The following is a 19,712-nucleotide window of genomic DNA, read 5'->3' as shown; positions in this document are numbered from 1 at the left end:
TCGGTAGATGTACGTAATCGGTGGGGATTACTTCTTAAAATGGTTTTAAATGAGAATGAGATATGAGCTTGTATTTTTATTATTATTATTTATTTTTGTAAGAAGACATAGGCAACAACTAATTACTTACTAATTTTAGTTACTTTAATTAAATACCTACCAGTTGCTTTTGAACATGGCAGCGCTTTTCAACACTGGCCAATCAGCTGATTGTGTTATTGCTGGCCCATTTGTTGTTGCTATGTACAAGGATTTGGTTGCCCAGGAAACAGGAAAAATGTCACAACTGAGCAGCATTACGATTGATTAAATTTACGTGGCACTCCGGCATTAACTCCCATTATTGGCATTAAAATTTGGCACTTTAAGGAGCAGCAGTGGCTACTAAAATGTCAAAAAATGCGACGCGAACGAGCAGCAAGAACGTAAGCCAGTTAAAAAGGCACTCGAAAACAGCAAAACACCATTAACGAAACGCACATACGTATAGTACACCTTTCGATTGATTAGTAAGCCGCAAGCGATTTCACTTATCTGCAGACTTATTCGCACTTTCACTCCCACAAAATAGAAACAAAGCCAGCATTTCACCATTTACACCCGGCCTGCAGCTAGTCTTCCACCTTTAGTCTTCGAATTAATGCCAGCAGAAGCTTTATTGCCGATTAGCACACACTTGAGCATGTTAATATTGCACTAAATATGTAATAGCATTCAATTAAAACTAATAAACGAACCGATCGCTACACCAAAAAAAATAATGTTTGGATAAGGCCAGTGTTGTTAAGTCATAACACACAGTGCTGCAAAACCAGGAAAAGACGTTATGATTTCAAAAATCCGTTCAAATTGTAGGTCAAAACGGAAGTGCCGAGGAAGGTCACCAAATCATTGGCAACAAGTGTCCCGGCGACCACAAGGGAGACAAAGGAACGAAGGTCACTGGCCAGGCAACCAGATAGCTTGGAAGGTGAAAAAATTGCCAAGAAAACCACAACAACGACCAGCAAAAAGCCACTGAGCACGGGAAAAAGCAAGGAAAGGGAACCCTTGAGCAAGAGGACCACTCCGTCACCAGGTGCATTGCGTGCCAGCACCACTACCACCAGACAAGCAACCACAAACCCACCCTTGCAGTCGAAGTCCAAAACACAGCCCGTGGCCAAATCCAAGCCCAATGCAGTTCTGGACACGTACCACAGTGTTACAGTGGCTTCACCACCGCAAAAGCGCAAGGGACATGCCAAACAGGAGAAGGAATCACCCACACCTACTTCAAAAGCATATTCCCCTGTTGCTCAGGCAAAAAAAGATCACAAAACTACTACTTCTTCAAAAAGAGATGCTCCTGCTGCTTCACTTCCTTCAAAAGAACATGCCCCTGCTGCACCAGCAAGAGCCAGAACCTTTACCCGCACTTTGGATCCCGAGGAAGTGGTGGTTCTCAAGCGCGAATCCGCCAAGCAGAGAAGCGAAGTGGAACCGCCACCCGTAAAGCAGCCCGTGGCCTTTGAAGTCAAGTTCGAGGAAGCCAAGAAGCCAGATCCGGAATCTGATCACTACTCCGATGACTTCGAGTCCTATGAATCCGACTTCGAGACGGATGCTAGCACGCCAGGAGAGGAAGAATCAGAAGCGGCAGAGGAGCCCTCCTCCTCCGAGGCAGAAGTGGAAGAAGAGGAGCCGGAAGAGGACTCGGAGCCCACCCAGAATCCCATCACCGTGATCCAAAGGGATAAGGATCAGGAACGAAAATTAGACTCCGGCCACTATGATTTACACTTACGCAGGAATCCCCTGAGCAACCAGTCCACGCAGAATCAGTACGATAGCTTCGATACCAACTCGATGGCCAACTCTGAACAACTGGACTCCGGCATTAGCACCACAGGAGCCGAGAAGCCTAGCAGTGGGGAGGCCAACGTTTACTACGGTGGCTACTCCGGATTCGTGTCCCATCCCGTGATCAGCCGTCGCGGCGAGGAGCTGATGGCCAAGCTGCGCTTCGACCAACTCAACTACCACCTGTTCGAGATGAAGCCCCTTAGTTACGAGGGGTTCATGCAGAGCTACGGCAAGCTGAATGCCTGTCAGCTGGCCACGCAGACGCAGTCGCCGCAAATGGACGGAGAGTGCCAGACGCTGGAGGTGCACAGCCGGAGCAGCTGGACCCAGCATCCACCTCACTACGGTGGTCAGTTGGTGCTCAGCTGCAGCGGTGATGCGGAGATGGATGAGCCGTTAAATAACCAGCCATTAGATGTCTATGAAGACAGCCTTTTGCGTTTGGAGCAACTGCATCGCCTGGATCAGACTCGCTCGCAGCAGGTGCAGCAAAAGAGGTTGGCCAAAACCACGGATCTGGAGCGTCTGAACACGTTTCTACACAAGGCAGCCCGACTTATGGGAAGAGTTCTAGAGGGCAATAAACAACCAAACCAAAATAGTGGTCCTCGGAATATACCACTCCAGACGGGACTGCTGAACGCTCTACCCGTTCGTCGAATTTTTGGAAGCACCGGCAACGGACATCTGGTGGTCACCGTCCACGAATGTCCCCAGGAGAGCAACGTCTACAAGGAGGACTTTGCCAGCCTGCTGATGGTGTGGTCACTGGCCAATCCGGGCCAGCCGTTGCGTCTGCTCTCCACCTGGGCGGAGGTCAGCCGCGTGGCAATCTCTGGCGAAGCCCAGGATATCGTGGTGGCCGGACTGAGAGATGGTAGTGTGGCCATGTGGGATCTGCGCGAGACGCACAGCTACTGCTCCAAGTTGGATGGCCACCTGACTCACTTTGCGGCCACCCAATCAGTGGTTCCCATGCTGGAGCAGCAGCAACAGGAGGTGAATGCCATGGATCTGGGAGCTGTGGTGGATGTGCGCAGCTTCAGATCTCAGTTCAAAGGAGGAGGAATAGCTGGTGGCTTGCAGACGGCCTACAAGGAAGTTCAGGTGGGTCAACAGTATTTGATAATAGATAATATTCTAGATCTGTCAATGATTTTTAATTAATTGATTTTCTTAAATCACATATATATATAAGAATTATTTTTTATATAACAAATAATAAATCATATTTGAACCCTTTACAGTACGCCTCCCTGAACGACTCTGGCCTGCTGACCATGTGGACTCTGGTGGAGGGAGCCTCGTCCAGCAATAGCAACGAGTTCAGTTCGCCGTGGGCTCGGGTGAAGCTGCTGCAGAGTGCCAGCTGTGATCTGAGGAGCTATCTGGAGCGACGCCTGCTGAGGAGCAAGCAAAGTGCCTACGAGAAGACCAAGTCCCTGTTCCAGGGCAACATCTACAGCGACGACCTGCTGAGGGAGCTGAACGAGACCCAAACGCTGACCACCGCTCTGCAGGATCAGGGATTGCAGGGGATGCGCTTCACCAGCATCGATACGGGAAGTGATCTCATCTATGTGTGCACCAATCGAAACTTTGTGCTCTGCTGCACCAGGAGCTTGAAGACGGAACGCTTTTCGAGGATCGCTGTGAACGAGAGTCGTTTCCTGTTCCCCACCTCACTATGTGTGCTCTCCAACGAGAACTATGTGGCCGTGGGTCTGTCCAATGGATCCGTGATGATCCTCAACTGCAATCAGCGGCAGAGACAGCGCCAGAAGAATCTCCAAAGACCCAAGACCGGACTCCCGCCGGCCACCGATGAGCCCGATCCCGAGACGGGCAAGTCCTGCGCCATCCAGAACATCATACTCAACGAGCGAAGATCCTTTGACCAGCAGGTGGATCCCAATCCCAATCCCACCTACGATCCCCGACCCAATACAGCTCTGGAGCAGATTGAGCGACCAAGACGTTCCTACGAAATGAGGATCTTTGATCAGCAGCTGCTCCTCAGTGGCAGCGGCCTGCGTCAGCACCTCGTCCAGGCCCTGATCCTCTCCAGCGACGGCTGGCGGCTCTCTGCCCTGACCAATGGAACGGTGCGCACCTACGATTTCTACCGCGACAGGGAGGTGTCCAGTGAACAGCCTGCTGAAAGTCGCTCTAAGGTCACGGATATCGCAGGAGCTCGCAGTTCTGGACACGAGCAGGTCCTGCTCATCCTGGATGCGACTGGAAAGGTGCAAGTGCACACACTTGACTACTAGCTTGTTAAATATTTTCTAATTTGTATGCGTCTGTTAAAAACTTTTTTAAAGCAAATAAAGTCGATCTAGTCCTACCCGATTTGAATATAATCTAAAGATATCTTAAAGGTTGTAGATAGCATTTTATAATTTGGGTAGAAAAAGGGCTCAACTTTTTAGAATTAAAGTGATAGAATAAGGATTGTATTTAAATAATAAATACGAACTTTTTTTAACCTTTGATCAAATTCGTTCATATTTAGTTAAATTTTTTAAAAAGTTATTGTCCATTTTTTTGAATGACTTCTCGTTTAAGGATGCAAGTATAAGGATGAAAATTTAAATATTAATACAGTGATAAAATATTTAATATAAAATAATACTAATTTTAAAAAGATTCCGTATCGTTATTGATTTTTTTAGACCAACATAACTTTCAGAATACAGAAAAACCTTATTTAGAGGGTATAGCATTCGAATGAATGACTTTCACACCCTCTTACCGACTTTAGAAAATTTTCGAAGAGAGAAATCCAATATTCAATATCTATTTATATATATCGTGACACTTTTAATGAACACCTTTGCATATATTTTATGAATATCTTATACGATTAGTTTAAACATTTATTAACAAAAGTTTGTAGAACCAAATGCTCTCTATTGCTCCTCACTTCACTGATATGTACACTGATCTAGCTGCTCCTTTGTGGTCTTTCCTGCCAAGTTACACCTGCCTGGCCATGGACAACATGCCGCCGGCGGTTGTGGCCCCCAGGAGCTGTCGAACCGTCTGCAGCTCGTCCCTCAGCGCCAGCACCTGGGCCCTCAGGATGGAGTTCTCCTGCTCCAGCAGGGCCGCCCGGAAGGCAATCCTATCCTCGCGGATCTTGCGCGCATCCCTCGACTTCTTCGCCGCCTCGTTGTTCCGCTTGCGCCGCTCAAAGTACTTGGCATCCTTCTGGGCCTCCGGAATGGGTCGCTTCTCGCCGCGAACCCGCCGGTGCATGAAGCCCGGAAACATTCCGCCGCCGATCACGCCCACGCGGTTCAGCTCCATGAGCGGAAATTCCAGGGCCTGGAGGGCGTGACTTGGCGGAGCAATGTACTCGAAGGCAGGCAGAGATTCGGGGGATCTCTTCGAACCGATCATGCTGGGAAAGCCCAAACCGGGCAGCCGAAGATTCTGGGGAGTGGGAAAGGAGTAGGGCGGATTCTTCTTAGACTCCAGGTCGGCATCCAGGTCGGAGTGCAGCGATACGGTCTCGGTGACATCCAGAATGGGCGACTGGGCGGGCGAGTGCATCCTTTCTATCCTCAACTCAACTGAACTGAACTTCCGTTCGCGCCAACGGCCGGGCTGTGTCTGAATCCTGCGCTGAGTTATGGCCCAAGTCCTGGCGCGGTAATTATAGGTTCTTGTCACACAAACCCCCCAAAGCCACCCCCTTTTTTTTTGGGGCTAATTCTAAGCCAGCCACAACCCTCCTTCGCCGGCTGATTCAACCAATCACGCAATGTTGACGGTAATTATTCGTCAAATACATGACACTTGGCCCGGCCAGCATGGCATTTATTTGTGCTGCCCGGTTACAAGGACTTCATATAACTGGTTAGCCAGATTACAAACCCCAGTCCCAGAACCCCCCTTTAGGACCTTTTCCACGGGGGTGTAGCAAGTCCCTGGTCCCTTGAGTTGGTCAACTGTTATGCGGTGGGGCGGAAAACAGTAGGATTTCCCTGGCACTGACCAATGGCAGTGGACCTGCGGCTATCGACCGACATTTTGTAGACGCAAGTTCCTCGATAAGCAGCGGTAATAGTCTGAAAGAGGCGTGGCGGAAACCCCGAGTTATTGCACTCACTAAAAGTAACCCATATTAAATCGAGGTACTTGAATTAAAAATGTAAAAATTGTCATTAATTAAACGGATAGTGCACTGATACAAAAGTTGATAAGATTTTATAATAGATTGGTTGACATTCTGTTTAAATTCTATCATGATACGAAAACCATATTTTGAAAATACTATAAGGATATCATCAATTTAAGAAGTGTTTGTTGTAAACTTCATATTATAAAGTCGAAACGATGTTATTGTTAAATATATCATCGTTAGCGAGAACAATATGTATATATTTAATAATAATATTTTTTGATTTAGTATCTTTTTTTATTTTTGTGACGTATTTTTTTTAATAATAAATGATTTAAGAGGTTTTAAGAGGCTTTTGTCTAAAATTGTAGGTAGCTCTATTACAGTGTGTCAATCGATTTTGGTAACCCGGAAACATATTAGTTGACTACATTAGTTGCACTTTAAAAACTGCAAAGTCAGGAAGCTCCGATTTAGCCAATCTACCATATTAAGACATCAAAAAGTCTTTGTAACTTCAATTTGATCAAGCATGACTCTTCAAAAATCGGAGAAGTTGCATGTCTTCCGAATATGCTCCTGACAACTCCAAGACCCCACATATAACCATCGATATGTAAATGTTCTTCGTGTCTCTTCTCTAACCCGTTCCATTTCAGGATGAGAAAGTGTCACCTGTTTGCCGGGGTAAATTGGCAGTTTGGGACTCGGGGTCTTCCCGCTCCCTGTAACCGGAAGTCGCATCCTTATAACGTTTCATAATGTATGCGCTAATTTATTATCTGTTGGCAAAAGTTGGGCCATAGTTAACCCTTTGACTGGCATGCCACCGATGTCGTTTATGGTGTTTGGTCTAACAGAGAGTTGAGGTCGGGAATAATGGATTGCGTGCCGGAGTGACATGTCTGAAAACCAAAGGCAGTCTCTAATATCATTCAAAGGGTTGAGCAAGATATGTTGTAGTTCCAAAATAAAACATAAAACGAATGAAGTTCTGGTATCGCTTGTATTTAATAGTTGCATTACCATACCACTAAATCCCAAATTTTGGAAACACCCCAGAGACCTTTGCTAATGCATTGGGAGGAGCCCTATGGAACACAGGCTATTTATATGTTAGACAAATTACCAGGTAATAAAGCTGGTCGAACATGTAATTGTTTCGATGTTTGTTTGGCCAGTAATTGAAGAGCAAACCTCGGGGACCCACGATGGACAAACCGTTAATGACACCTTTAATTGGATGACATTAGCACCCATGTCCTGGAGCATGACCAAGTGGGCCCTGCCTAGAGCATTCAAAATATAGGCTATACCTTTGTGGAAACTAGAATATTGTTCACTCAAAAACTCCATAGAGTAAAGATCTCTTATAAAATCTTATAAAAAACTAAGAAATGTGTGAAGAGGGCACGATCCGGGACTGCGAGCCCACCACTTTGCGGCTTCCCTTCAACAGCTACCATATCAACTTGCCTCTTTATATTTTGGACATGGTGCGCATCTTCCAGGACCATCCCAAGTACAGCAATGGTATCCATGAGGAGCACATCCTGGAGATGCTTGAGAAGGAGTAAGAAATAACAAAATTAGTTTCTAACAAAAAATGAAAGTGCTTCATGTAATCGTGATAAAGATTACTAGCTTTTTTTGTCAGTTACATGCTTTAATGATACATACATAATTGTATGAAGATAGAGCTCTTAATCTTATTAAAAATTATAAATAGTCTATCATATTGACATATTTTAATGATAGATACAATTGTATATTTATAAAGAATATTATTTTGATATGAGTACCTTTAACTAACTTACTTTTTACTACCTTTTACATTTACTAACCAAAATGAACTTGCCCCACCTCTAGACCCTTTGCCTGCGGGGATCTGGAATCGCAGATCAAGACCGCTCTGCTGGATCTCACGGCCAAGGGCTTCATACGCTTCATTACCAATGGATACCGCACCCTGGGACCCATTGCCAAGCTCTCCAATGCCCGTTCCGTGCGCCACTTCAACATGACTTGGCAGCGCATTGCCGAATTGCAGAAGGTCAACTGCCCGAGCCTGGAGCCCGGATCCATATCCAGTGGACCCTGTACCCAGCGTGGATCCAACTACTAAAGTCCTGACCCTTTTATCGTTCATTTCGTTGCGTTAACCATTTCGTTTATTAAGTTGAGTTCCTCGCAGCGCAGTCCACTCACACACGAAACACTCCATCGAAATTGTAATCGTCTAGTAAAATTCCTGCAAATCCAAGTTTCGGGGTAGTTTATTTCGGTCTGTTGGTGGTCATCATCATCATTATGTTGGGAACACATGTCGCGGGCTCTACCATCCTTTTGACACTTAACCAGGCTAAATATCCTCGGGGGTTGGCCCACTCGCATGAGGAATGTTGCAGGTGTTTTATAGGGAAAAGGCTTCCCAAAACTGATTTTAGTATGACAATTGTGTGGGCCAGCAATCCCTGGTCATGATCCCTGTTGAACTGTGCCCAAAATGACCCCTGGCCAAGGCCCATTACCCTTTTGGCCGAACCGTTTAAATTGTCAACACCAGGAGGACAATGGAGGACACTAGGAGGACCTGTCGCCAGTGTTGTCCTCATGTGCGCAGACGAAGCGAACACGCATGGGATCCCGGCCAGGTGTTATTTATTGCCTCTCTAATCGTTGCGGCATAATCTATTAGCACCCCGCCGACAGATCCCTGCTCCGCAGGACCACCACAACGGTGTCCTTTGATTTTTTGCTTTTGCACATTAAAGGCAATTATTATTATTGTTTTAGTTCCGAGACAGTTTTGTGTTTGTCATTTGCCGATTGCTGTTCCGCGCTCATAATTGGACCAGCCCCAAGTAAGAACATTAATCAGGCGACTTGACATGTGGATAACGTGTTGGAACATAGCCAGTTTATTTCGTAGGCCTCGCGGCATAACTGAAGGTTATATACTAATTCAAAAACAGTAAATGAGTCCATCAAAAACAAATATTAACATCGTGAGCTTAATGGAAATGTCAAATTAATACATGGTGAAAAATAAAAAAATTAATTTTCGCTTAAAAACAACACTTTTCTTAAAGTAAATAATATAACTTTATAAAGCTGACACAATTTATGTTGAAACGTTTGTTCAAAAACTGATTTCAGAAGCATTATAGTATTGCTAAGTTAAGGTCAAGCTGCTTTGAATTTGGGATAAGTGAAGTCCCTCTTTCGTCTTTGAATTGAAACATTTAGACACTTAAAAATAAGTATGATTAAAACTAAGATAAACCAACAAAAAGATTTTAATAGCCATACTAATCTTCACCTGCCGGAGGTTGATTTTCATCTTCCTCGCCGTCGGAATCACGCCTTTTCCCATTGACGGGGTCGACATACTTGCGATTTATCAGGTGACGCGGCACTTCTTTCCAATCGCCCAAAAAGCGAATCATAAAACCATCCGGTAATCGATTCACCAGCCTAACATTCATCTCCCTGTTAAGCAGTTTGCTCTTCAGGTACTCAACGCATTCAAACGTCTCCTGATGTGTCAGCAATGTTGATCTTACAACACCCTCTATATGACAACTGATGCACCGATGGGGCTTCAATCTCTCCACGTCGTTGCAGGGAGCCAAGGAGCTCAGTGGGACAAACTCTGTGTTGCCATAATCCACATAAAATATCTTATACTCCTTATCCAATTCATCGATTATCTGAGCGCGATAGAAGCAGCCATCGCTGTAAAGGGCGAGTACAATGTCCAGAATATGCGGCTTGCGCTTGAAGTGTCGTTTGTTCACGGGCACATCCTTTTCCTCCCACACCAGCGGAGCAGATCCGTCCAAGAACTGGGCATAAACTTCGGTAGGGCCATTGATGAAGGTGATCAAGATGCGGACAATGCTTCCAATTTCAAATGGCACTGGTGTATCAAAGACGGTTTCCGGAAGAGGTCCAGCTACCTCCACATCCTTGGTGGCGCCAAACGGGGCAAAGGGTTCATGCACCAATCGGCAGTGGTTGCCTAAAAAATAAAACAAGCGATTCTACAATAGCATTTAAAAATATCAAACTCACTTTGAATATACAGATTATATTATGATACGATTAAATTATTAAACCAATTTTTAGAGCTTACAACACAATAACTTACCCTTGAAGCACCCATTTATCTTTGGATTGTAGTGTCGGCAAATGCGTTGCTCGTCCGTGGGCCTAAAGCCCAGCACTGCCTTCAGAGGATCACTGGTGCTCTCTTCGATTTCATTTAGCATGGCCATATCTGCCTCGCTTACTTCCGCACGACTTTCACTATCGGTCTTATTTTTAAGGGAAAGCCTTACTTTGGTGAGGTTATCCTCGATCACTTCCACCACCAGTTCAATGCCATTGTTTTCAAGTACACGCAACTGAATGACACTGTAGAGGAAGGTTTTCATCTGGGCAATATCGTAGTTGACTAATTTTGCTCTAATGGCTTCCGCCGGCAGCCGTTTTATATCGTCGGGCAATTCATATATAGTTTCGTAGCCGTTCAGGTGAATGTGTTCGCCATAGTCGATCAAATAACCATAATAGCCTCCTACAGCGCAACTGCTATTAATGGTCATCCGAGTAGTAATATTGTCGCTACTGTCGAGGACTGCAAAGATCTCTCCGTAGTCGGGCAGCTGATCCAATTCCTGCAGAACCACTTGTCCCTGGAGCACCTTCTGAATTCTCTTTGAACTCTCATCCCATTTGGCCACATAGATGCAGTCGTCCGCTAAGTTCACATGCACCAATGCGGCAGCGACCAGGGTTCTGCTGGGAAAGGCAGCCATGTTCCTCAAGATTTGATTGTAGATCCCTGTGCTGGTCGTCTGGGTGCCACCTTTGGGTGCCAAGAGGGTTCGATTTCTAGGAGTTTTTGGAAGTTTCGAAATGGTTGCCGGTTGTAAAGTAGGAACCTTATCGGACGGATCAATAAGCCAAGTGGAAGGCAAGGTGGCAACCGCTGGGTTTTTCTTAGTTTGTAATGTAATTATGTTTTTGAAGACAAGGTTGGATAAATCATTGCTGGTGCGAGTAGTAACCTTCGGACCTTCCTGGAATGTCTTAATGATTTCTGTACTCTCTTTGTTTTGCAATGATGTTGTGTTTTTGTACTTTTCTTTGGAGATGTTATTGCTAGTTGGCGTTGGATCTTCCTGAAATGACTTAATGATTTCTGGACTCTCTTCAATTTGCAATGGAGTTATGTGTTTGGACGTTTTTTGGGAGACATTATTGCTGGTGGGAGTAGCAGCTTTTGGTTCTTCCTGGAAAGGCTTAATGACCACTGGGGTCTCATTAATTTGCAATGAAGTTGTGGTTTTGCACTTTTGTTGGGAGACATTACTACTAGTTGGAGTAGCTACCTTTGGATCATCCTCGAATGCCTTAATGATTTCTGTAGTCTCTTTAATTTGCAATGAAGTTGTGTTTTTGGACGTTTGTGGGGAGACGTTAATGCTGGTGGGATTAGCAGCCTTTCGTTCTTCCTGGAAAGGCTTAGTGGCCTCTGGGGTCTCTTCCATTTGCAATGGACTGTTGTTTTCGGACTTTTGTTGGGAGACATTAATGCTGGTTGGGGTAGAAAACTTTACATCTTCTGGGAATGACTTAATGACCACTGGGTTCTCTTTAATTTCCAATTGAGTTATTTTCTTGGAATTTTGTTTGGAGGTATCATTGCTGATCGTCTGGTTCGAGTTTCTAGGGGAAAGAAGGGATCCATTGCTTGGAGTCTTTGTTAGTTTAGGAGTAGATGTGGGAGCCAGTTCAGGAGACTTTGGAATAGCCACCTTAGGCTCGTCAAACGACTGAGAAGACGACATACTGGACTCCACGAAACGCAAGGAAAGATCAACGGGTACCAGCTGCGCGGAATCTTCTAGACTCTTCTCGATAGAGGCCTGCTCCTGTGACTGTTCATCCGTTTCATCAGAACTAGCTCCTTTGATTGCCCTTAACGATGCGTTGTTTGGTGAATGTAGTTCGTCCAAGGAGTCCTCCGATCTTTCTTCCTCCGAAAACCGATCCAACGGTCGGTTGAGCTCTATATGCAAGTTCAGCTTGATGATGTAGGCATTCACTTCGCTAAGACTGCCCACCAACTGGTCGTGCAGTGCCATGATGCCTCTGTCCAGTCGCTCCACATTCGCCCATCTTTTCGTCATCAATTTCTTGACGCGGCGCACATCGCGCTGGTAGGAGCGGAGATTCTCGTGAAGCTTGAGCACGTTGTCGTCGCATAACTTCATCACCACCGAGACGTCCTCCAGATTCATTGTTAATTCTTATTTAAAGAACAAACCAATGCAAATATATTTCAGTTTAAAGAGCTTCGCCGCGGAAAAGGAAGAGGAAGAAACACGCGCATTTTACCGGCGACGTTGCCAGACATTGCGGGGATTAAAGCTTCGATTAACTAAGTGCCGATAAACACCAAAATAATTATCGATTATAAATATTCATTAATTACCTGTTGAATACCTGATTAAAAGCCTGTTTAAAGTAGAATCGCTGTTGAGTTCTTGAAAGTTTTGTATCATTGAAGTATCTGTCTATGAATGTTTGTAGTTGCTTTACCTTTACGGTACTTCTGACCAAATGTTAAAAAAATATTTATACAAAAAATGTCTTAAATAACAATGAAGGCTATATTATTATATTCCTTGTCATATTCCATCTAAACTGAAGATGCCCTTACTAAATTAACTAATAATATTTAAAAGAATCTCGATTTATATGGACACGTGTGAATGGAACATTAAAAGTTCTGCATTTCCGCGCACTGTGAAGAAGCGCGCGTTACCAACACTGATAGGCTCGATAACTTTCTGCTATTGAAGAACGTTGTTTATAATTTCAGAAACTCCAAGCCAAAATGAACGATAGCAACGTGCCCGCCTTCGTAAGTGTCCACTGAAAACCTTGCCTAGCTGGCTAATCCCCCAATGCATCCTTCCAGGAGCTAGGCGATTCCCTGGCCACACGTTGTGGCAACACACTGACCGGCGTCTTTTTGCCGGGTTCGCGAATCGCACTCAGCGCCTACCGGCATGTGACGCACAAATCGCGGGACACCCCCACCGAAACGGCTGGCCAGGATCCGGTGCTCATCTACCTGGCTCAGGAGACCACACTCTTCGATGAGCCCGTGTTGCGTAGTGTGCTGGCCGAGGCGAACGCCACCTTCGCCACCCTTCAGCAGTTGGGTCCACGGACCACTCGGGCCGAATATGTGAATATATCGCGAGCATACCGCAGCATAGTCCGCTCCTGTCTGGAGAAACTGGAACAGGCCAAGAAGTCGCCGGATGTGCAGACGGATGAGCCTCGCCTGCGTCGCTTCAGCGATGCCATCGTAGTGTTCTATGCGGCCGAGTGCCTGTGGCATCTCTTCGAGATTCTATACATCCAGAACAACCAGCTGGTGGTGCCCCAACTGCTCGACTGGGCGCGTTTCCACTCCCCGCAAACGGAGGACCGAGCCACCGATCTTCTGCTGATGGCCGAGGAGGCCAGCGAATCGGATGACTACTGGAGCATCCTAAAGTCGCTGATCATGCTGGGCGAAATAGATGTCACACGTGCCATTCTCTCTCAGAATCGCAAAACCGGTCAGCCCGCCTTCAAAGCGGCCGAACTGATCCTGAAGTCCATGCCCGTGTACCAAGAGGGCTATGCTCTGCAAAAGTTTCACTCGCAGTGGGAGTATTGGCACGTGGACACAGAGCGCAAGATCCAGAGCGGCGTATTTGCCACCGAGCCAGAGCTGGAACTGGTTATCCAGCTGGTCGTGGGCAACAGCGAGCAATGGGATGCTGGCATCAAGGAGTCCCAGGATTGCTATGAATACCTGCCCGGATATCTGCTGTCCACCAAGCCCACCTGCAAACCCTTCGAGCTGAGGATAGCAGCCGCCAATTGGTTGAACCGCTGGCATCTGCTGCGGCCGGAAAGGGAGCTCTGCAGCATGAACCGCATGGTTGCGCAGCTCATGGACCACGATATAAAACTCTTCATATACGAAGCCCAGAAACTGAACGATACCCATTGGTTCTCCACGCATTTGATTGATCTAATTCATCATTGCGGTCAGCTGAAGAGCTACTTTGATCAGAACAACATGTGGGTTAAATTGATTAAGATTTGTATTTATTCCAAAGATAATGATTTATATTTTTTACCCAAAGCGATCTTCCTGCCCTGCGTCACTCTATGATCTATGAGTACGGCAGCTATCTGATGACGTCCCACAACCTGTGGCAGTTGGGAATCGACTATCTAGACTGCTGCAAGCAGGAGGGCCAGGCGGCTATCGAACTGCTCCTGCCTCGCATCTCCTTGCGCAGCGAACGGCAGGCCACCAAGTTGATCAACCTGGCCAGACAGCGAGGACTCACGAGCGTGGAGCAGGAGATCTGCAAGGTGCTTTCGAAGCAATCCTACGATAAAGAGCGTTACGGAAATGCTTTGGAGTGGGCTATTCGCTCGAAGGATGTTCTGCTGGTGACAGCAGATGCGGACTTTATTTTGAAGGTGTTTACAAACCCTTTTTGTTTTCATATTTCAAACTAATGGGTTGTCTTTTCCATAGCATTACTCGAGGACTGGAAACATGCTTTGCCCGGACACCATAGCCAATGTGGGTGGCCGAATGTTCATCTCGCCGCGCTTGGTTTTCCTCTCGAAGTACTATGAGTTTTACGAATTTTATCGGACCCGCGATTTTCTGTCTGCCTCTGAGCTTCTGGTGAATCTCCTGGAATCCAGAATCACGCCAGATTAGTAAGCTAATAAGTTAAAAATGTATAAGCTTCCTTAACAAACTTTCTTCCATTAGCTTTTGGCCCTCGCTGCTTATCGACTCTATGCCTCTGCTGGAGTCGAAGGATCCGAAAATCTTTGCCAAGGAAACGGTGGCCATTCTTCACCATATTGAAACGGAATTGGTTCCAATCATCGAACGCGATGTGTCCAAATATGGCAACGTATGTTTACGCCTTTCACTGTTACGATATTGTTAAATAATCCCTGAATTCACAGCACCACACAGAGACCGTGTTCAAGGACTATCGGGTGGAGAACGTCGACGAGATCCTGAACCTCATGCGCCTGGCCTGCGCCCGCAATTTGGCCAGGGCATTGATCATTGAGAACGCAATGCCGGTGGCGTGATTTTGAATGCATTTTTAGTGTAATTTATTTTGTATTTTTCGCTTTTCCAATACATCGTAATTTGTTATAGATTGTTTGCATTGCTAACTTGTTATTCATACGCATTTTGTTTATATCTTGTGCCTCTTTGCTATTTATTGTACCAACAACACTACTTGACTGGCTGCTGCCCTTTGACTAAAAGGAAATCCAAGCTGTTGGGGGGGCTGGAGGGATGTTCACAGTACGCATTTGTAAAATAAGGATAAAGCCAGCACCAGCCTGCTGGATCCCAACGGATGGTGTCCTGGCAAACTACACTAGTGTAGAGACGGCGAGGGTAAATCTATAGGACCTGCTCTGCTCTCTGGAATCGGCTAGGCGGCAAACCAAAACTGCTTAGGCCAAACTTAAAACAAGATTAAAATCAATCACTACGAAGTACTTTAGCTGCACAAAAGGAAGTTTACACACACGTATACGACGCACCTATTAACTATTAAACAACGCCCAGAGCACAAGGGTAGTACACATAAGTTTATGCATATGCGCGGATATATATATATATCTGTGGGTAAGTATATAATTACTATATATTCTGGTTGTTAATCGTTATGAGAATCGCACGGCCTTGTACAAATGTTCGGTTACTACGTACGGAATTACAATTAAAGTCGCTTGTCTCCTGGCTTGGCCCTCGGACCGCCAACGGCATTATAAAATACATATATCATTCGCTTGGTAAAAACAATAAACACTAAACTAAACTTAGATGAGAAGCCGCCGGGGTGGGTCGCACTGCACATTCCTCATTCTAATGCTTAACAAACTTTTCTCCTACTCACTTTGCATGCCAAATTATCATTTAGCCCATCACACTAGGCAACAGAAAATACTTGAATAATCAAAACCTTTCAACTTTTTTAAGATTCCAATCTCGAACTGACAATAGTCAACTTCTATGGGGTTTTAGTAAAACGGACCTCTCAGATCCGCTCTAGTTTTTAAAATAAATATCCCGCAGGTAAAAAACGGACAATAAATTAAATTAACTTGATTTAAAAAAAAATTGAAAAAATTGTAAAATGGATAAAAATGATGTAAAAGTTTAATAATGACAAGAGTATTTGTTAATGTTTAGAATTCCATTTACAAACAAATTTTAAGTGCTTCTAAAAATGTAAAATTTGAATTAAAATCTTTTGCAAGTGGAGTTAAGAACACAAACCATGAAAAATGTTTATAAGGTGAGCTAAAGTTATGTTTATCGGTCAGTGAAACACTTTGTAAATGAGTTATTTCCCTGACTTTAACATTAGATCACATATAAACAGAAGGAAAGCATTTAATTTTTGTGACAGGCATGGAAATATTGGCTTTTAATGGCTTGCGAGCCGAACAAAATCTATATATAAAAAGGCAGCTTTTTAACGAGGAATGGATTTCTAATGGCAGTTCGAGATGGAAGATCCTGTTGCCTAGCGCGGTCACCGAGGGACTACGCCGCTTGAGTATTTCTCTTATTCTACGCCCAATATCGGTTAATAATGTGATTCTGAGTCTGAGTGGGGTGTCTAATTATGCTTCGCCGTGGTCGTGGTGGTGGCGGTGGCCGCTACCGTCGCCGTCGCCGTGGCAGAAGCTATGGCACTACTGCCCGTAATCGAGCCCAGCCGGGAGAGCGAGGGCTCCCGCTTGGGCGGTACGATCGGCTTTGTCGGTATGGGTGGCGGTGCGCCACGAGCTCCCGCTGGTGGCACGGTGACCGGTGGCACAGCAATGGGCACGGGATGAGGATGCGGTGGAGTGGCCGTCTGGTCGAGGGCAGCTGCCGCAGCCAAAGCGGCATACTTGCCGCCTGGCGCCCGCTGAATGGTGGCTGTGGGCTGCATCTTCGCCGGAGAGGGTGAGGGTGGCGCCACCAGGGGCACGGTGACAATAGCAGCCGCCTCTGCCACCGATGCAGTGGGTGCTCCAACGTTGGCGCCCGAGCTACTGCCGCTGGTGGTGTTGTTGTTCGTGGTGCTGGTGGTGGTGTGGTTGAGCACAGCCGAGAGTGGTGCTATTACTGCTGTGGCCGTGCCCGTGGGCGCCGTTGCGATACCAGCGCTCCGGATGTTCTGGCCCGGAGCTATGGAGCGGGCGATGCCGGTTTGTGGTCCCGTAACCGGCATGCTACTCACCGTGGCGGTTGGCTGCACGATCTTGGCGATGTTCGCCATAGGAGGCGTGGCACAGGCGTCGTCTGGAAAACGCAAAAAGATTGGATTAGCATTTGGTTACGGACAGATTGCTCAACACTCGATCTTCGGATCTCCGAGGCGAGCTGACCCCGGCAGAAGCCACAAAAGCTTGGAAGCCTCTCAATGGGCTTCTGCCTGGGCCGTGCTTGTGTGTATATGTTTCGGCATGGTCGTGAAAATCTCTACAGTTGTCTACGTTCTGGCTTTTAAAAGGAGGGTGCTCCAATGGCTGGGATGTGCGAGCGTGCGGGGTGGACGTGCGGATGCGTGATCGTTGGGTTGGTGCAACGTGGTGTGCACAAGGAACATCACAAAACAAAAAACAAATCACCTTGCAATTGCGTAACATTTTTTCTAACAAAAGATTTCGGCTTCAAGAGGAGTTTCGAAAAAAAGTAATATATATAAATAGAGTTAAAGTTTGTATATAGAGAAATTATAAAGAGGGCAACCATATATAATTACAACAGCCAGTTTCCAGGTTGTGGAAGTGCCTCGTCTGGCCAACTCACCGCTGAACTGTCGCGCCTTGGCGGCGGCCACGGATGAGCCGCTGCCCCCCAGAGGCTGCTGCTTTTTCAGAGCCTCGTTCTCGCCGCGCAGGGCATTGAGTTCCGCCTCCAGCTCCTTAACCCTGGATAAAAGACACGAAATATGATTAAGCTTGACGATTATGTTGTATCAAGGGTACAGTCGAACCCACCGCTGCTCCTCCTTTGCCAGCTTGGCAAACAGGACTTTGCGTTCCTGCTCCATGGCATGTGTTTGCTTCTCCAGTTCCTCCTCCATGCGCAGTGACTTTTTGCTTTCCTCTTCGAGGCCCTCGGCAATAGTGTCCGAACGCTGCTTCTCCTCAGCTAGGATTTGGGCCAGATCCTCGGAGCGTTTGCCTGTAAAACAGTGGTGTTTTGATAATTAATCAGTGGCTTAGATAGCGTCGTTCATACGCACCTTCTTCAATGTACTTCATCAAGATCTTTTTGCGCTCCGCAATGAGCAGCAGCACAATCTGCTTCTGCCGATTGCGCTCGTACTCGAGCGTCTCCTGCAGCTTCTTTAGGTCCTTCTCCATTTTGGCCACCTGGGCGCGCTCCTCCTCTAGGTCCTGCTTCAGCTTGGTACGCTCCATTTCCAGGCCGTAGGTGATGTCGTCGCCCTGCGCCGTGGTGTGCTCGTGCTTGCGCTTCTCCTCCTCCAGCTCCTGCAGCATCCGCTGGTTGTTCTCCAGCGATTCGGTCAATATGTTCACCATGCGCACATGCGTGGCCCTCTGCTTGCTGACCATTTGATACTGCTGCTCCATCTGCTGCTCGATGATCTGGCGCACCTCCATCTCGGCCTGCGCCGCCTGTGTGGATGACTCCCGGGAGATTAGGTTCCCGTTGAGGGCGATCTTATCACGGAATATGGCCGCATATGGATCGTTGGGCTGCAGTCGCTTGGTGCGCAGCTGGGCAATGAGCTGCTTCACCCGCTCGTTCCTCAGGGCAGCAATGCAGACATCCCGTGCCTGCAGTTCGCCCTCCAGGTAATACAACATCTTCACCAGCTCGCTGTGCGGCAGCTCGGCTCGAGTGCGTCCATTTGTCGCTGTGCCAGTGGTACTGGCCACCGGAGGCAGCTTGTGCACCACCCCTGGACCCGGCTTCATGGTCTGGAACTCGTGATTGGCGCTTACGGTGTCGCTGCCCGACATTCCGGATACGGAGCAGTTCTCAATGCCGTACTCCCCATCCGGAGCAGATGACTCCGCGAAAGTCTCCGCGGCGCCGCTCGTGTTTGAGTTCTGCTCCATTTCCCCCGTCTCCTTCTTCTGATTCCCGATTCCGGATTCCCTACTCCCGATTTCCGCCTCCTCGCAGCTCACAGCATACGAGAAAAAAGTTTGGTGCGTCGCACTTCGAAAATTGCACAATATTCGCGGTGTCTGCAATGCTCTAATTCCGGTCTAATCTCAGTTCTATCCTGATTTTTAGTCCAGTGGCTTTTGCGCAACCTGCAATCGCCACAGGAAATTATTTTACAAATTCTTTGTCAATTTGTTGCCCGTGAAAAAGTGGATACTTGCGGCGGAGCTGCCGGTTGCGCTTTTTTCCCGACAGATTTGGCTTCTTTTGAGGACCATCAGCGGGAAAGTGTTGGATATGGCGGGAATTGTGGATTTAGATTTAAATACGTCAGACATTTTGGTCGCCACCAATTACTAAACTAATATTATTTAAACAGTCTGTGTAAATGGTTAAAATATAATGTATAAGAAATATAAATGCGGAAGAGCAAAGAGTTGTAAACTTGGTTTCGGAAATATG

The 19,712-nt window shown here is 46.6% G+C and overlaps 6 protein-coding genes across 7 annotated transcripts; 3 read left to right on the top strand and 3 right to left on the bottom strand.

Annotated features, from left to right (window-relative positions):
* Positions 1-277: 277 nt before the first annotated feature.
* Positions 278-4,197, top strand: LOC108009657 (uncharacterized). The gene is made up of 3 exons (XM_017074176.4): positions 278-425; positions 856-2,952; positions 3,093-4,197. Exons 1-3 carry the CDS (start codon positions 390-392, stop codon positions 4,116-4,118), a joined length of 3,159 nt encoding a protein of 1,052 aa, XP_016929665.2. The 5' UTR covers positions 278-389; the 3' UTR covers positions 4,119-4,197.
* Positions 4,198-4,677: 480 nt separating this feature from the next.
* On the bottom strand, positions 4,678-5,490 carry LOC108009005 (uncharacterized). The gene has a single exon (XM_017072949.4). The coding sequence runs from the start codon at positions 5,401-5,403 to the stop codon at positions 4,825-4,827; it is 579 nt and encodes a 192-aa protein (XP_016928438.2). The 5' UTR covers positions 5,404-5,490; the 3' UTR covers positions 4,678-4,824.
* Positions 5,491-7,287: 1,797 nt separating this feature from the next.
* On the top strand, positions 7,288-8,237 carry LOC108008881 (uncharacterized). Its single transcript, XM_017072786.3, has 2 exons — positions 7,288-7,547; positions 7,844-8,237. The coding sequence occupies exons 1-2, from the start codon at positions 7,372-7,374 to the stop codon at positions 8,097-8,099; spliced, it is 432 nt and encodes a 143-aa protein (XP_016928275.1). The 5' UTR covers positions 7,288-7,371; the 3' UTR covers positions 8,100-8,237.
* Positions 8,238-8,860: 623 nt separating this feature from the next.
* krimp (krimper) lies at positions 8,861-12,376 on the bottom strand. The gene is made up of 2 exons (XM_017075145.4): positions 10,128-12,376; positions 8,861-9,998 (listed from the first exon to the last, which is right to left on the bottom strand). The coding sequence occupies exons 1-2, from the start codon at positions 12,283-12,285 to the stop codon at positions 9,286-9,288; spliced, it is 2,871 nt and encodes a 956-aa protein (XP_016930634.2). The 5' UTR covers positions 12,286-12,376; the 3' UTR covers positions 8,861-9,285.
* Positions 12,377-12,770: 394 nt separating this feature from the next.
* On the top strand, positions 12,771-15,250 carry Nup75 (nuclear pore complex protein Nup75). The gene is made up of 6 exons (XM_036813213.3): positions 12,771-12,911; positions 12,969-14,131; positions 14,197-14,542; positions 14,601-14,791; positions 14,847-14,994; positions 15,050-15,250. The coding sequence occupies exons 1-6, from the start codon at positions 12,885-12,887 to the stop codon at positions 15,179-15,181; spliced, it is 2,007 nt and encodes a 668-aa protein (XP_036669108.2). The 5' UTR covers positions 12,771-12,884; the 3' UTR covers positions 15,182-15,250.
* Positions 15,251-15,693: 443 nt separating this feature from the next.
* On the bottom strand, positions 15,694-19,488 carry Naus (cortactin binding protein N-terminal like nausicaa). 2 transcript variants are annotated; one of them, XM_017069624.4, is made up of 5 exons: positions 18,355-19,487; positions 18,107-18,293; positions 17,916-18,037; positions 17,735-17,774; positions 17,268-17,405 (listed from the first exon to the last, which is right to left on the bottom strand). In XM_017069624.4, exons 1-4 carry the CDS (start codon positions 19,196-19,198, stop codon positions 17,758-17,760), a joined length of 1,170 nt encoding a protein of 389 aa, XP_016925113.1. In that variant the 5' UTR covers positions 19,199-19,487; the 3' UTR covers positions 17,268-17,405; positions 17,735-17,757. The 2 variants fall into 2 exon arrangements, with proteins under 2 accessions (XP_016925112.2, XP_016925113.1); XM_017069623.4 differs by lacking the exon at positions 17,735-17,774 and having other exon boundaries at positions 15,694-17,405; positions 18,355-19,488.
* Positions 19,489-19,712: the final 224 nt, after the last annotated feature.

Source organism: Drosophila suzukii, chromosome 2R, assembly GCF_043229965.1.
Source record: "Drosophila suzukii chromosome 2R, CBGP_Dsuzu_IsoJpt1.0, whole genome shotgun sequence".
Classification (NCBI taxonomy): domain Eukaryota; kingdom Metazoa; phylum Arthropoda; class Insecta; order Diptera; family Drosophilidae; genus Drosophila; species Drosophila suzukii.
The sequence above is the reverse complement of the archived record's forward strand: the minus strand, read 5'-3'. Positions and strand labels throughout refer to the sequence as shown.

What these genes read in the sequence shown, in the direction of transcription:
- LOC108009657 (XM_017074176.4), top strand. Translation starts at nt 390, where the DNA reads ATGTCAAAAAATGCGACGCGAACGAGCAGCAAGAAC. An exon ending in CGCGAACGAGCAGCAAGAAC is followed by an intron (nt 426 to 855) that starts GTAAGCCAGTTA and finishes TTCAAATTGTAG; the next exon opens with GTCAAAACGGAAGTGCCGAG. An exon ending in CGGCCTACAAGGAAGTTCAG is followed by an intron (nt 2,953 to 3,092) that starts GTGGGTCAACAG and finishes AACCCTTTACAG; the next exon opens with TACGCCTCCCTGAACGACTC.
- LOC108009005 (XM_017072949.4), bottom strand. Translation starts at nt 5,403, where the DNA reads ATGCACTCGCCCGCCCAGTCGCCCATTCTGGATGTCACCGAGACCGTA.
- LOC108008881 (XM_017072786.3), top strand. Translation starts at nt 7,372, where the DNA reads ATGTGTGAAGAGGGCACGATCCGGGACTGCGAGCCCACCACTTTGCGG. An exon ending in CTGGAGATGCTTGAGAAGGA is followed by an intron (nt 7,548 to 7,843) that starts GTAAGAAATAAC and finishes CCCCACCTCTAG; the next exon opens with ACCCTTTGCCTGCGGGGATC.
- krimp (XM_017075145.4), bottom strand. Translation starts at nt 12,285, where the DNA reads ATGAATCTGGAGGACGTCTCGGTGGTGATGAAGTTATGCGACGACAAC. An exon ending in GATAAATGGGTGCTTCAAGG is followed by an intron (nt 9,999 to 10,127) that starts GTAAGTTATTGT and finishes TTTATTTTTTAG; the next exon opens with GCAACCACTGCCGATTGGTG.
- Nup75 (XM_036813213.3), top strand. Translation starts at nt 12,885, where the DNA reads ATGAACGATAGCAACGTGCCCGCCTTC. An exon ending in TCCAGAATCACGCCAGATTA is followed by an intron (nt 14,792 to 14,846) that starts GTAAGCTAATAA and finishes TTCTTCCATTAG; the next exon opens with CTTTTGGCCCTCGCTGCTTA. An exon ending in ATGTGTCCAAATATGGCAAC is followed by an intron (nt 14,995 to 15,049) that starts GTATGTTTACGC and finishes CTGAATTCACAG; the next exon opens with CACCACACAGAGACCGTGTT.
- Naus (XM_017069623.4), bottom strand. Translation starts at nt 19,198, where the DNA reads ATGGAGCAGAACTCAAACACGAGCGGCGCCGCGGAGACTTTCGCGGAG. An exon ending in GATGAAGTACATTGAAGAAG is followed by an intron (nt 18,294 to 18,354) that starts GTGCGTATGAAC and finishes ACTGTTTTACAG; the next exon opens with GCAAACGCTCCGAGGATCTG. An exon ending in CTGGCAAAGGAGGAGCAGCG is followed by an intron (nt 18,038 to 18,106) that starts GTGGGTTCGACT and finishes TCTTTTATCCAG; the next exon opens with GGTTAAGGAGCTGGAGGCGG.